At 46.5% G+C, this 14,697-nt stretch overlaps 1 protein-coding gene and 1 long non-coding RNA gene across 32 annotated transcripts in view; both read right to left on the reverse strand.

Annotated features, from left to right (window-relative positions):
- Nucleotides 1-14,697, reverse strand: part of MACF1 (microtubule actin crosslinking factor 1) — a 335,119-nt gene that overhangs the window by 51,521 nt on the left and 268,901 nt on the right. For 30 of the 31 annotated variants that reach the window (XM_058717965.1, XM_058717978.1, XM_058717958.1 and 27 more), the window contains 3 exons: nt 1,435-1,596; nt 1,070-1,240; nt 270-436 (listed from right to left, as the gene is read on the reverse strand). In XM_058717965.1, the coding sequence (XP_058573948.1) occupies nt 270-436; nt 1,070-1,240; nt 1,435-1,596 (500 nt within the window). Of the gene's footprint in view, nt 1-269; nt 437-1,069; nt 1,241-1,434; nt 1,597-8,168; nt 12,408-14,697 lie in introns of those variants that run through there. The other variant, XM_058717979.1, reaches the window with a different exon arrangement.
- Nucleotides 3,258-8,157, reverse strand: LOC131504969 (uncharacterized). Its single transcript, XR_009258216.1, has 2 exons — nt 7,591-8,157; nt 3,258-7,346 (listed from the first exon to the last, which is right to left on the reverse strand). It is a non-coding gene; the product is annotated as an uncharacterized LOC131504969 (long non-coding RNA).

Raw genomic sequence — 14,697 nt, forward strand, 5'->3', positions numbered from 1 at the left:
ACCATGATTGTATCACAGCAGAACAGCAACACGGAGCAATGAATCTTCCAGTTCTGAGAAATTCATGGAGTAGCTGAGGCTCATTTCCTGAGAGCTACTGTGATTATGAGGATCATCTCCAAGAACGTATTCCTCTTCAAGATAAAAGCCATTACACACCTTCCAGGGCTCTCTATGACTCATCCAGGACCTTACAGAGCACTTCAAGTTAAAAACTGGACAAAAAAAACCCTTGTCTGACCCATTCCTCAAAACCCCTTTGCCCTTACCTGGCTGCTGCCTTGTTGAGTAGTCCAGTCCATCTACTTTCAAGACCCTCCAACTGTGCAGTGATTTTCTCTCTATCAGCCAGCTCAGCGGACTGGGCTATTCTGCCTCCTTCTGCTTGAAGCATATCTACTGTGGCCTTTCGATCATCAAGGAGCCGCTGGAGCAACTAGTGCACACAGTGTTGAAGGAGAGTGAAAAGTGATAACACAATGTCACTTTGAAATCTGAAATAAGGAAGAAAATACAAGCGAAAGATCCCCAAACCCCCACCCCACCAAATCCTAAACGGAGTTGAATAATGGTAGCTTTTTTTCCATCCAGAGGCAAAAACGTGAGATGCAGCATAGCTCCTAGCACCAGCATAAACTCCACACTCTTACATTTTTAAATAGAGGGGTGACAGTCATTATGCGATTAATAGGGAACTTAGTTTGAATCAGGAGAAAAATGCACTAAAAGGGAAATTAAACCAAGCCAAAAATACAGACAGCACCTTATACATGACACACAACATTATTCAGAATATTGCTGACCCTGAAAACTCCAAAAACCTTGTAAGAAAAAGCTGTGCATGAAACACTGGAGTAGAATACACGAATAAATACACCGAACTACTGTTCGGTCCAATGTGTGCCACAGTAAATTGGTAGACTGAAGTAAGATGATGCAAATCAACTTTCACCTTTCTTTTCATGGATTCCTACTAAAACTCGTGAATATACTCCTAAATGAGAAGCCAATGTGTTGTCTGCCACTCCCTACGGCTGTTACAGTTCACTGTCCCAACATTCTCACTTACCTTCTGTTCTTGGATCTGTGCTTTCACCACTTTATACTCGGCAGATGGAGGTTTCTGATTGGCTATGAGCTCCTCAGTGTCTGCCAACCAGCTGAGCAACGGCTCCAAGGCATCTTGAAACTTCCCACAATGCAACAAAGCCTCCTGCAGTTGTGCAATTCTTTGTGCAACCTGTATCACAGATGCAGGGGCTCGTTGTGAGAGAGGAGAGAGCTTTTTAAATGACTACTGACCCCCTTTCCTAATTATATTTTCCAACTGCTGAATCTGTATTTGCATTCAGGTTGCAGGGAAACCTACAATTGAGATGTGCCTTTCTAAGCCCTCCATTCCCAATGCACTAGAGTTAGCCCCTCGCCACTCGCCTTTTTGTTCAGTGTGTTCCATCGAGCGTTGATCTCTTCCATGTCATGTTCCAAACCCTGCACATCACAGTTTTTTCCGGCACTCTGAATCAACCCCTGGCCGAGTCCATTCACCTGCTGTAGCTTCATCTGAAGAGGATCCACCTGCTCTTTCTGAAACATCTAGATAATTACAAGCCAAAGTTTTAATCTAAAGGTAGCAACCAGACCCTCTATACCACACAGTGACTGGTCATTCTTGGGAGATTTATGATTTAACAGAGGAGGAGCAGGAATAAAAAGAGAAAACAAGCCATTTGTACAGAGAACTATCAAGGAAACATGCGGTTTCATATTTCAGTACATCCTCCTATGGACAATTACAGAGAGTTATGGCACTACTTAGAGGTCTTTAACCCAATGACTCATGGTTGGTTGGTTTCTGCTTGCTTAATTTTTAATGCAAAAAGCTACAGAGGATAGAGAAAAATCAGCCTCAAGATATCATAAAAGTGTGCTGTCTATCAATCCTAAAAGAGAAGAGTAATACCAAATGACTAGTATTTAAGATTAAAAATACCTTGGGGAATACCTTTAACTGACCACTGATATATGCAACATTCTTCTCTGACTAGGACTCATAATTCAATTAATTAAAACATATTAATGTTGTGAAAAACACCAACCTCACAGTTTAATCCCCCTGTGGTCACTTAATTCCACTCTGTTCCAGGGCCACAGACCACACATTACTAATAATCTTGAGACAGTATTCCTGAGATTACAAAGGGAAACGGGCCAGTAATATTGGGAAATGTCCTTACCAACTTCATACTCTGAGATGCAGATATACAGAAAGTATTTTTAAAATTATAATACTGTCTACCCATGTTCACCATTAAACAATGGAGTTTTAAAACAATGTGAATAAGTGTAACAAACAATGCATGTTTCTCTCTCCTGCAGTTAATAAGATCAATTATGACTTAGAAAGTTCTAAAAGGAAACAAAGAGAAGATAATACTTTGACACTGTAATGGTATTAAAGAAAAGAATGAAATAAATCATTGTCCCTAAGATCAGATTCTTCTCAATTATCAGAGGATAAAATCAGCCACATTCCACACATTCCCCATAGATCCAATGTGGATTTATTTCTATTTTTTTTCTTCTATAAAATGTTCCTTCAGTTTCAGTGAGATAGGTGAGTCAATTAAAGCCAAAGAATGACAGAAAATGGAAGAGGACAAAAATGTAAAAGAAAGATATAAGTTTGGGTAAGATTAATTTTGACCTATATGAGACTATAGTTCACACTTGAAGCAGGAAACTTATTCTTGAAAGAATGGGTTATGATGGCTGGATAAGCGAGTCACCAGGGAGGAAAAGCCCCAGGGAACACTAAAAACGGAAGGTTACAAAGGTAATTACCAGTGGGCTTCATTTTATACTATAATTTGATTACACCATATTTTGTTAGGCAACACTACAAGGCGGTTCAGCTAAAAATGACTGTTTCCCCAACAACAGGGTTCCCAGAAAAGGCAAGCGCTAGGATTCCATTTTCTACTAAAGATGTTTTTTCACTGCAGAAAAATCAAAGCAGAGGGCGGAAAAAACAACTCCCATGTTTTAAGTTGCTTGGGTTCAACAAAATGGTGGTTGGTGATAGGGTGTGGGGGTTGGAAAGGCAAAGAAAGCAGAAAACAAAAGGTAAGGAGGGGAGATGTCAAGCCCACACCGAAGAGCTCCCTTTTATCCAGTAAGCAAGTCTTGTCTCATACTGTGGCATTTAAATTCTTTCTGTGCTTTCCAGTATGGTAGCCAGCAGCTACATAATGCTATTTAACTAAAAATTCAGTTCCTCAGCCACACTAGCCACATTTCATGTGGTCAACAGCCATGTGTGGCTAAGTGCCTACTGTACTGGGCCACACAGATAGAGAGTATCTCCATCTTGGCAAGAAGCTCTATTGGACAAGCCATATAAATGACATAGAAAAGTAAACTATATTTAAATAGCTTAGTAACCTCTTTCATATAATAGAGTTAATTCTTTTTTAAGGAATTCCATTTACTTTGTCAATGAACATTTCCTATAGAAACATCAGGGATTCCTTCCTCCATTTCTCAACCTCCACTCTATGGATTAATTTGAGAGGGAATGGGTGTTTCATCTTTTTCCAGAGTTTTAAAAATCTATGAGAGTACCTCTAAATAAATACTAAGTATTTATTTTGAACATAAATTAACAGAATGTTAAAGTAAATTTAAAAATAGTTGCTCCCTTCTCTCAACTCCCAAATAAAGCTGTTCTGCAAAATCAGTGCTTTTAGATGCATTAAAATTCCTACTCCTCAGTATTTCAATGGGGCTGTGCCATGTTATTAACCAACCAGAGCTGGCAGATATTTCCCAGAGCAGAACACTAGCAAAAATTACTGCAAGAGTGTAAGACGCAACTGGGACATAAAACAGAAAATTTCCCAAAGAACTTCTTACAACAGTTTTATCTTTGGTAATACCACATTCTCCTAGTTTTTATCCTGCCTGATCCTTTTTTTTTTTTTTTAAATTTCCTTTATTCTCTTCCTCCTTCTCTTCTAGAGAGATGTTAGTCTATGCGTGTGGGGATCAGGGAAGGATGTCAGTTCTGGGCTCTCTTCTTGGCAATTCCATCCATTCCCACATCTTTAAATATTAACCATGATGCTTATGGCTAAAATGTGTGTGTGTATGCCCATCCAAGTACTTTAATACTGGCATATGAATGAAATCACGGTACCTCAAAACCTCTCCCTTTCCTCTCCCCTAAAAACTGTTTTTATCTACATCAACAATTTATTACTGCCCCCATCTGCTCAGTTGTACAAACTAGAATTGAGAAGCCAACCCTGATAAACACCCCTTTCCTTCTCCCTCCTTCTCAACATAAAAGCCATTATCAGGTCTTGTTGATTCTACATCCAAGACACACACACACGTATGTATACATACATGTGTATATATATATACACACACATACATACATGTGTGTATATACATATACACACACACATATATACACACACACACAAATATATATTGTATCCAACCATCTTCAAATCCAGTGACATCTCTCCAGTTCAAGCCATCTGGCCAACTGCAGTAACCTAGCAGGCCTTTCCACTGTCCTTGATCTCCTATAATGCACTCCACATACAGCAACCAGAGTGATTTGTTTTGTTTTTGAAAATCATTCAGTGTTTTCTATATTTCATGCCAATCATAAGACAAACTAATAAAATATAAGACAAAATAAATCTGAGATTTATAAACCCCAACGTTGAGAATGTTTACTGTCTGTGCAGACTGGTTTGCTCTATCTTCAAGCTGCGAGTAATATTTTAAAAATGTAAATGAAATCCTTTCCCTCCCCTACCTAAAACCTCTCAACAGCTTCTCATGGCTTTTAAAGTATAGGTCCTTTTGAAAACTTCTTAGTCCCTGCATCATCTGGCCTCTTCCTACCTCCCCAGATTTACTTCAAGGCCCTCTTCCAGAACCCTTGCTTACTGTGGGCTAGCCACTTGGCCTTCTAGAGTCCTAACATCCCAAAGTCTTCCCAGCTTCCATTTCCTTTACCTGGCATATTTTCCCCTCTGATTCTCTGCCTAAATAATTTCTAGGTATCCTTCAGGTTTCAGTTTTAAAATCCTTTCCCTGACACAATCAAAATGAAATATCCCTATTATGTATTACAGCCTTTATTTTTCATTCAAAACATTTGCTGTGATTTCTAACTACATATTTGTGTCTCTTTTTTTAAAGGTTCCCCCCCCCCCCCGGTAATCTCTACACTCAGTGTGGGGCTCAAACCCACCACCCCGAGATCAAGAGTCACATGCTCTTCTGACTGAACCAGCCAGGCAACCCTGTATTTGTGTCTTTTTGCTCAATATTTGCCTCCATTACTGTAGCAGAAGTTCCACAAGGGGAGGGACTATGCCAATTCTATTCACTACAGGAGCCCCAATACCTGGCACAGAGTAGGTACACAATAAATATTTATCCAGTGAATGAATGAATCCTTGTATAGAAATGGTATTAGGGAAGGCAAACAAATTTAGGAAGGTTCTGATTAGCTGAGCATTCAGACACTGAACTAAGATTGTGAGGCTTCCCAACTTTTGCTGTAAAAGACTTTCTTGGCAATTTTGAATGTTATAGAACCCCTAGTTTTATACCAAAGATTTTTTTTCTTCCATTGAACCAGTCTCTGGAAATAAGACTAAGGAAGTCTGCAAAAGAGAAAAGGGTTTAAATAACCACAGACTGTTTTCAGTGGGTCTGAATTCCACTATAGGGATAGTAAATAAGTTCTAGCATTTTGCTTCTTCCACCGAACTCTCTTGTTAATGCTATTAGAAAGTTTATATCTATTTTAACCATGTATACATGTGTATATTTGTATATACACATACACACACACAGCGTTTAAACTACATTTCAGGTATGATCACTTACTGAGTTCTAAGTGTTTACGTATTAAAATGACAGGTTCAGTTGCCTCTAGGAACCATTTGGGAAGAAATGAAATCCATACATCTCTCATCTTGGAAAAACTTATTCTCTCAATAATATTTCACTGGTCAGAAAAATCTGTATGCTCATGTTACCACTATAATATTTGTTTTGTTTCAATAAAAGTTTTCAAAATAGCCTCTCTACATTCTTATTGGTTAATGTCCCGGCTGGGGTGATGTTTTAGATTTCTTTTGTACACAAATGCAGGCATTTGCTTGCTTCCATAAAGTAACCATACTTCAAAGATGGACAACTGTACAGCTGGGCTACCACTGTCTTCTCCTGTTGTTTGTATCAGGCAGTATTTCATAAATGATTACCCCCCTGGAGCTGGAGGAAATCCTCAGAAATTACCTAGCCCCATTTACTCATTTTGTAGATGAGAATCTGAGACTGATATTAAGGGTTTCTCTGATTTTTTTTTCCTTTAGGCAGATTTGATCAGCTCTTTACAGATTTAACACCTGTATTTCATTGATTATTGCTGTAGGCTTTATACAAAAAATATTCTGTTTAATCAAGAATGCCTGTGACTTTGGACAAGTTATTGGGATCCCAGTGTCAATTTCGAATTTAGTAAAACTCAGGAAAGGGAATCAGTCCAACAATCTGAAAGCTTGATGGGATGCTACCTTACAAAATAGGTGGTGAAGCCCAAGGTGGACACCACCACCACTCAGCTAAGCAGGGGATCTGTAGCAAAGTTGGCCACTTGTGGCCTGCAATCAAAATGACTTTTCATCGCTGGTAGCTGCAGATTTAACTGGTGCTCTAGCCGACAAAGCTGCCCTGAAAGGCTCTGCAATGGGGTGGATGTGAGAACCCATCTTTCTTGTAGCATCCACAGATATTCAGATGGATATTCACTCATTCATTCAGTCTGTCACAGTGAATGCCTATTACAAGGCAGGCACAGTTTGGGGCCCTAGGGATGGTATAAAATCAAAACCACCTCTGTCTCTGTACTCAGTAATCCCTGGCTATATTAGATTAGATGAAACTTCCAATTCCTTCATTCCTTACCATTGCCCAAATGACACCGGGGCAGTGAACTGTAGAAAGCTGCCAATCTTAAAAGTCTTTGACTAGGAGTGCTCAAGGATGTGAACACTGTTCCGGGTGGTTTCTAACACATTTGCGTTCTCTGACATTAAGAATTGCAGAACCATGGAGCTCAGACAGAATGCAGGAGGACATTCAGCCCACTTCATGGATCAGGAAACAAGAGGTCCAAGAAAAAGAGTGACTTGCTTCAGGACACAAAGTTTGACAAGATAGGTAAAATACCTCTATTTTTCATAAACCTTATTATGCCTTATTCTGGCTTTAAGAAACACACATTTGTATTAAAAAGCTGTTGGGGGCGCCTGGGTGGCGCAGTCGGTTAAGCGTCTGACTTCAGCCAGGTCACGATCTCGCGGTCCGTGAGTTCGAGCCCCGCGTCAGGCTCTGGGCTGATGGCTCGGAGCCTGGAGCCTGTTTCCGATTCTGTGTCTCCCTCTCTCTCTGCCCCTCCCCCATTCATGCTCTGTCTCTCTCTGTCCCAAAAATAAATAAAAAACGTTGAAAAAAAAATTAAAAAAAAAAAAAAAAAAAAGCTGTTATTCACACATCTAGATACCACCTTCACCCAAACCGTTTTGGTGAATTCTTTCAACTAACCAACACAGCTATGTGGGAGAGAAAGGTGGAAGATATCAACAGTGATTTCCAAGGGTTATCAGGTTATCCTCACAGGGTTCTGCCTTAACAAATGCACAAACTAGAGGCTCAGGACATCTAACTAATTTGCCAAGTGGCTAACTATCCCAGGTGTCTCTCCAAAGCCCTCACCCCCACTCCTCCCTCACTGCTGACATCACTTATTAAAGAGCAGCCTCTTGATTTAGGACAGAACATGGTCACTGTAATCTTCAAAAGCAGAATCATCTGTTCCAGCTAATAATCTTTTCCAAAATGCAAACCAACAACTATTGGGCTCAGTTTATAAATACAAATTGTAAAGTTTTTCACCAAATGAAAGTAAGACATATTTTGTGCATAAATGCAACAGAAAGACCAGAATAGTCCAGTGCCCCAAAGAGAACCAAAGAAAGGATTATCTGTGCCCTTTCTAATCACTACCAAGGGAACTTGCACATCTCACTTTACTCCCCAGATCCTTTCCCAACAAAATGAGCAACAATTACCTCATTTGAATTTAATTCATCAGTTGCAGCCAGAGGCACTTTCCCATGCAGCACTGTGCCAGTCACCTCTTTTATTTCAAATCCTGCAGACTCAAGGTCCCCCTTAATCCACATTCTAGCAGGGGAAGCCTCTTCTAGAACAGGAGTTCCTTCTTCTGAGATAGGCACAGAATCAGTGTGGGCAGTATCTCCCAGGAGGGGTGCACCAGCAAGGAACATTTCCTCCATAGCAGGCAGTGCAGTAGCTGGGGCTGCAGGCTCCTCCGGGGTGGGCACTCTATCAGCTGGGGCTGTAGGCTCCTCTGGGGTGGGCACTCTATCAGCTGGGGCTGTAGGCTCCTCTGGGGTGGGCACTCTATCATCTGGGGCTATAGGCTCCTCTGGGGTGGGCACTCTATCAGTTGGGGCTGCAGGCTCCTCCGGGGTGGGTACTGCAGCAGCTGGGCCTGCAGGCTCCTCCGGGGTGGGCACTCTATCATCTGGGGCTGCAGGCTCCTCCGGGGTGGGTACTGCAGCAGCTGGGCCTGCAGGCCCCTCCGGGGTGGGCACTGCAGCAGCTGGAGTGGCAGGCCCCTCTGGGGTGGGCACTGCAGCAGCTGGAGTGGCAGGCTCTTCTGGGGTGGGCACTGCAGCAGCTGGAGTGGCAGGCCCCTCTGGAGTGGGCACTGCAGCAGCTGGAGTGGCAGGCTCCTCCGGGGTGGGCACTCTATCAGCTGGGGCTGCAGGCTCCTCCGGGGTGGGTACTGCAGCAGCTGGGTCTGCAGGCTCCTCCGGGGTAGGCACTGCAGCAGCTGGAGTGGCAGGCCCCTCTGGGGTGGGCACTGCAGCAGCTGGAGTGGCAGGCCCCTCTGGGGTGGGCACTGCAGCAGCTGGAGTGGCAGGCTCCTCCGGGGTGGGCACTGCAGCAGCTGGGTCTGCAGGCTCCTCCGGGGTAGGCACTGCAGCAGCTGGAGTGGCAGGCTCCTCTGGGGTGGGCACTGCAGCAGTTGGGGCTGCAGGCTCCTCCAGGGTGGACACTGCAGCAGCTGGGATGGCAGGATCCCCCAGGGCAGGCACTCTATCAGCTGGGGCTGCAGGCTCCTCCGGGGTGGGCACTGCAGCAGCTGGGGCTGCGGGCACCTCTGGGGTGGTCACTCTAACAGCAGGAGTGGCAGGCTCCTCCGAGGTGGGCACTCGATCAGCTGGGTTAATAGGCTCCTCTGGAACAGGCACTGAAGAAGCTGGGGTGACAGATCCCTCTGGAATATCATCTCTCGTGGTAGCCACTGCAACGGCTGGGGGAGCAGCCAGGATGTCCTTCTCTGTGGTGGCCACTGAATCAACTGGTGTGTCCATCTGTGGGGCAGGCGCTGCAGCAGCTGGGATATCTGCCTCTGGCAGGAGCGCTGCAGCATCTAGGGCACCATCTTCTGCAGTGGGCACTGAGGCAGCAGTGACAGGCTTCTGTGGGATGGGTGTCCATCCCTCCAAAACTGGTTCAGTACTACTAACCTTGGTAATTTGCTCCTCTAGAAAGAGATTTAGCAGTGAATCTGAATCTCTCATTTCTGTCTCCCCTCCCTCTGATGATGCCACAGTCAGCGTGGGCTTTGTCTCATTCACAGTTTCCAAGCCATCTCTGCTAGGTCTTGGTCCTTCAACCAGCAGGGGCAGATTCAGACCATCTGACTCTGTGCACTTCCTCTGGAGAGCTTGGAAGATCTGCCCTGTGAAGGCTCTGTGAAAATGTGCTGGGGCTTGGTCCTCCGAAAGCTTGGCTTCATTACCCAGCTCTTGCACCTCACCATCCTCACCCCAAACTTTCTCCTTGGACAATTCATAAGGGTCCACGTTTCCCAAGGAAGCCAGATTGTTACTTTCTTGAGTAATAGCTCCTTTTTCACTTTCCAAATGAATCTCCTCTGTTCGTAAATGTGAATCATGCGATAACACCTCTACTTCAGATACTGAGGTAACATCTGTTAGTTCATAGCTAAAAGCACAACTGAGGGGGACCCTCTCAACACACTCCTCAAAATTCCCCTCAGTGTGACCGCAGTGTACCTGGGACAGATTGCCATTTTCTTTGGCCAGTTCAGCTACAAAGCCTAGTAAGTCTTCTGGATGAGAAGCCCTATGATCAGAGTTGGGCAATCCTCCTGGGTCCAGCTTTCCCAGAGACTCCAGATCTCCTGGGTTTCTGAACTTAAATTCCCCTGCAGTCTTGGGGCTAGAAGGCACTTTGTCATGCTCCTCCTCACTAACAGTGGAAGTGTCTCCCACGGTACCAGAGTGGGCAGTAAGTTCCACAGCATTAGGCACCTGAGAAGAATCCAGGGCATTAAAATATTCACAATCCAATCCAGTATCAGAGTCTTTTACCCTTACATTTAAAAGGCCTATGTGTTCCTCTTCTAAGTTAGTCCCTGGAAAATGACTAATTACAAGTGAATTTTCTGCATCCTGGGATGGGGCCAGCCCTTCAGAAGAGGCTTGCTTCTCCAGTTCAACTAGAGGAGTTACTCCTTCTTCACATAAACACTCTTTTTCAAGTTCAAGAAACATCTGCACTGAATCTGTGTCAGAGAGCTGCTCTGAATCAACAGGACCAACAGTATATTCTAAATCAGAAACAAGACCCTCCAGCCCCTGAGCAGTTCTATTTGTCAGCTCACCTACAGCACTCTCACCTGTGAAAACACAACTGTAATCAAGAGGTGTATCCTTGAGAACAGAAGCCAAATGTTTCTTAGCCGGCTGTAGGTCATCAGAGCAAACCTGACTGAGAGCGAGGTGGTCAAAAGTCCTTATGACAGCAGCTGAACAATCCGCTCCATCCTCTGCCACCGCTACAGTGTTTGCTTGTTCTTTTTCTTCAAAAATATCTGCCAGGCTGTTCTTTTTCTCATCTGCCATTAGAAAAGTCTTTCCTCTCTGTGACAGTTTCTCTTCCTCCCACTCCTCCTCAGCTTCCATCATTATCCATCGCTCATCCTCCTCAAACTTTAGCTCAGACTCTGTTTTCTCTCTCAGGCTGGGAGTTATGAGAAAATGCAATTCTGGATCCAACAGTTCCTCACTCAGGCAAGGGGAAAGAGGTGGCATTTCCACAGTGCAAGCTGTGTCCCCAAGGGGGTGCTGCTTCTCAATGAAGCCTCCCTTAGCTAAACTTTTCATGGCTCTGGGCCAGGTTGCACTTGAGAATCTGTGTTCCTGCATTACATCTGTGTTACCACTTGCTGCTGCAGCTTCTGGTTCTAGAGGCTGGAATTCACGGGGAGAGTGCTCACTGGGCGGCTGCAATCTGAAGTCTTGGCACTCTCCACTTAAGTTTTTCAAATCCTGCACTTCTGGAATATCTATGGATTTGGACACATGTTCCAGAGTCACTGACTCTGACTGAGGTTCCCTGTTGTCCAAATGACCAGAACTTTCTGTCAATGCGGAAATGGATTCCTTCTTCTCTTGCAAGGAAGGATTTGAAGCACCGGCTTCTGAAACCTCACTGAGAGAAGCTTCCATCCTTTCTGCAAATTCTGGGAAATTGGGTGGCATGAAAGACTTCCATGATCGCCTGTTAACATTATCTTTGCGTTCTGCATTTGGTCGCCTTCTGGGTGGAACAGGTGCTGACTTCTGCACATCACTGGTTAACTTTAGTGCATCAAATATTATTCTCTCATCCAGCTTTTTGCCTTCTGGTGCTCTCGATTCAAAAACATTAGATGCTGCTCCTAAGGTACCATTACTGGATATAGTACTTCCTTCCATCTTTTCCATGGTGCTTTTTGAAGTCTGATTAAGCTTTGACCCCTGGTCAATTTGTTCATTTATTCTCATTGTATCATATATAGATCTCTGTGGAACATAACAATCCTCTATATAGCCATCCTCTTCCTCTCCTTTCCCCAGGCAGGTGGGGTTCTGCCTTAAACAGTCTGGCCTGCTGAGTGGCTTACCCATACTTTTTCAATCAAGATGAAACATCAATCTTTTAAAAGTTTTTCACAGGTTACCCAAAAATGCATTCTGCAGAAGTTAAAAATCCTTTTACCAGTTCACAACCCAGGACCACCAACTGGATCTGCCCTTCAAAAAAGCCTGCAAGTCCAACTCTGAAACCATTCTGGGAGCTTCTAAGAGGAACAGTTTTTCCCTCACAGGCTAACAGCCTCATAGTTGCAGACAGATAAGCAGTATAATTTAATCAACAAATATAAAATAATTCCTTGTATGGCTTCTCTTGTGTGTGTTTTTAAGAGCACCGCTCTAATTCAGTCAGTAAAAAAAAAAAAAAAAAAAAAAATCATTTGATATTGCCCAGTCTTATTCAATACCTAGTTCCACTCACTTCTTACCCAGAGTTAGAAGCTTTATACCGACTGTGTCCCTTAGTAACAATGGCACAGCCTTCCCAGTCTTCAAGTATGGCCCAAGCTCCTAAGAATTCCTTTCATTTTATCCTCAGTTCCAGTCCTGGAGAGTCCAGCTGGTCTGAATTAGCCATTCGTCCTCCCTAGTTCGGGTGTTTGCATTTGAACTGGGCTGGTCGGCGGATATTCCTGCAACTTTAAACACAGGAAGTCCTTCATTCGGGGCCAGCTTGGGGCTTCCTGTCTCCAAAACATCATGGCATTGTTGTGGCTCCCAGAACAGCCCTGCGCTGTGGCCGCAAAACAAGGCGAGTGGAGCCCGGCGCCGGGCCTTTGAAAGGCCGGCAGGCTGCAGCGGCGGCCGAGGGCCGGTCGAAGGGCTCTCTCAGCGCGGCCCGCTCCCCCGCGCCATGCCGCGCGCCCTGAGGGCCAGGGTTGCCTCACCGCAGGCTGGCAGGTGGCTCCGGGCCGCGCCGGCCTCCAGTCCCGCGCTCAGGAAGTTAGTTTGTCCCTCCGGCAGCTGCGTCCCGCGTGCTGTGGGCGCCGCCTCCCCCGCCGCCGCCAGTCCCCGGCCCGCAGCCGCCGCGCCGTGGGCTGCATGTCAAGCAGCCGCCTCTATTCTCCGCCACCGCCGGCCCCGCGGCCCCGCCGTTCTCCCCGCCCGCAGCTGTCACGGTCCCGGCATGCAAAACTTCTGGCTGGGAACAAAAGGCTCCGCTCGGGCCGGGCGGGGGCGAGCCCTCCTCCCCCTCGCCGCGCGGCCCGCTCACCCGCCGCTCGCTGCAAGTGCTGGGCTGGCGAGCGGCTCTCCTCCCCCTTCCCCGCGCCGCCGCGCCGCGCCGCCCCGCCCGGGCAGCCCCCCTGGAAGCCCGGGAGCGCGACGCGGAGAGCCAAGGGGAGGAGGGCGGAGGCGGAGCCGCGGCGGGGGCAGGGAAAAGGAGCTACCCGAGCGGAGGAGGAGGGTGCGGCGGAGAGGATTGGAGGCCGAGGCGGCGGGGGCGGGGCTTCCGCGCGGTTCAGGGCCTGGGAGCCCCGGCGCCAGCCGCTCGGCTCACCAAGCCCACGCCCACCGCGCCCCAGGGCCCGAGGGAGAGCCCCGCCCCCCCGAGAGGGCGAGAGGAGGGAGGCGGCACCCGCGCGAGGCTCGGCGGCGCAGCGCAAATCCCCTGACAAAGGAAAGCCCCGCCCTCCACCCGCTGGCCCGACCCCCCCTGCCACCCCCGCCGCGTCCGGACCCGCCGGGCTCCGAGCCCAGCCCAAGGGCGAGCGAACCTAGAAGGCACGCCCCGCCTCCCCCAGCCAGCGGGTTCTGGCAGGGGCCACTCGGGGCCCCATCTGCCCGCGGGGTCGTGCCGGCTGCGGCGGGCGGCACGCATCACTCTCGGCTCCAGCTCTATCACCAAAGGCTGTCCTAGTCCCTCCAATGTCACCTTTAGCGCGCCCCTGCAGGGCCCAACAACACTCTGGCCTTAAACCCTGCACTTTCTGGGTGTCCGAACGCATTCTCTTAGGCCCAGAGGCCAAGTTATTGGATGAACTCTAGGCACCTTCTCTTTCCTTCTCCTGGACATCAGGTCTTGGTCCATCCTCCCACCAGAATTTATCTGCCCGCAGACATGAGAGGTGGCAAAGACTGAGGAAGGAGGGCAGAGGTGGGGCGGTGGAGATGCCGGCAGCAGAGACCCACGCCCTAACACCTGGGCTCCTTTATTGCGGTGCACATCCAAGGAAACCTGAGCCTCCCTGGGGCCAGCTCAAAGGCATGCGTCTGTATTTCAAGTCTCAAAACGGAAAATACGAGAGAAAGGTGGCCCACAATCCTGTCCACAGCTTTTTGGCTTTTACAAAAGCCATCTGATCACCTGGTGACTGTTAAACCAGTTAAGTACAAAGGGCAACCCAGGAAACTGTCCAACAGAGACAGCTGCATTTCTCAAGGAGTACAATACTCTGCTCCCTTTGTGATGGTCATTTTCTTATTTTATGAAGGAAAAACAACAAAGTCTATTAAAATTTCTGAGTCTCTGTTGAACCATGTGGTCAATATAGATGGTAAAACTTATGGAAAAGTTATTTCTATCCTTTACACAAACAATGAGCGAAGCCAATAGTTGGCATGTGGAGATCTGGCAGTGAAACCCTGAGCTGAGCCTTAGGCTTAACTCAGGGAGCCAGAG

The sequence above is a fragment of the Neofelis nebulosa genome, chromosome 2, assembly GCF_028018385.1.
Source record: "Neofelis nebulosa isolate mNeoNeb1 chromosome 2, mNeoNeb1.pri, whole genome shotgun sequence".
NCBI lineage: Eukaryota > Metazoa > Chordata > Mammalia > Carnivora > Felidae > Neofelis > Neofelis nebulosa.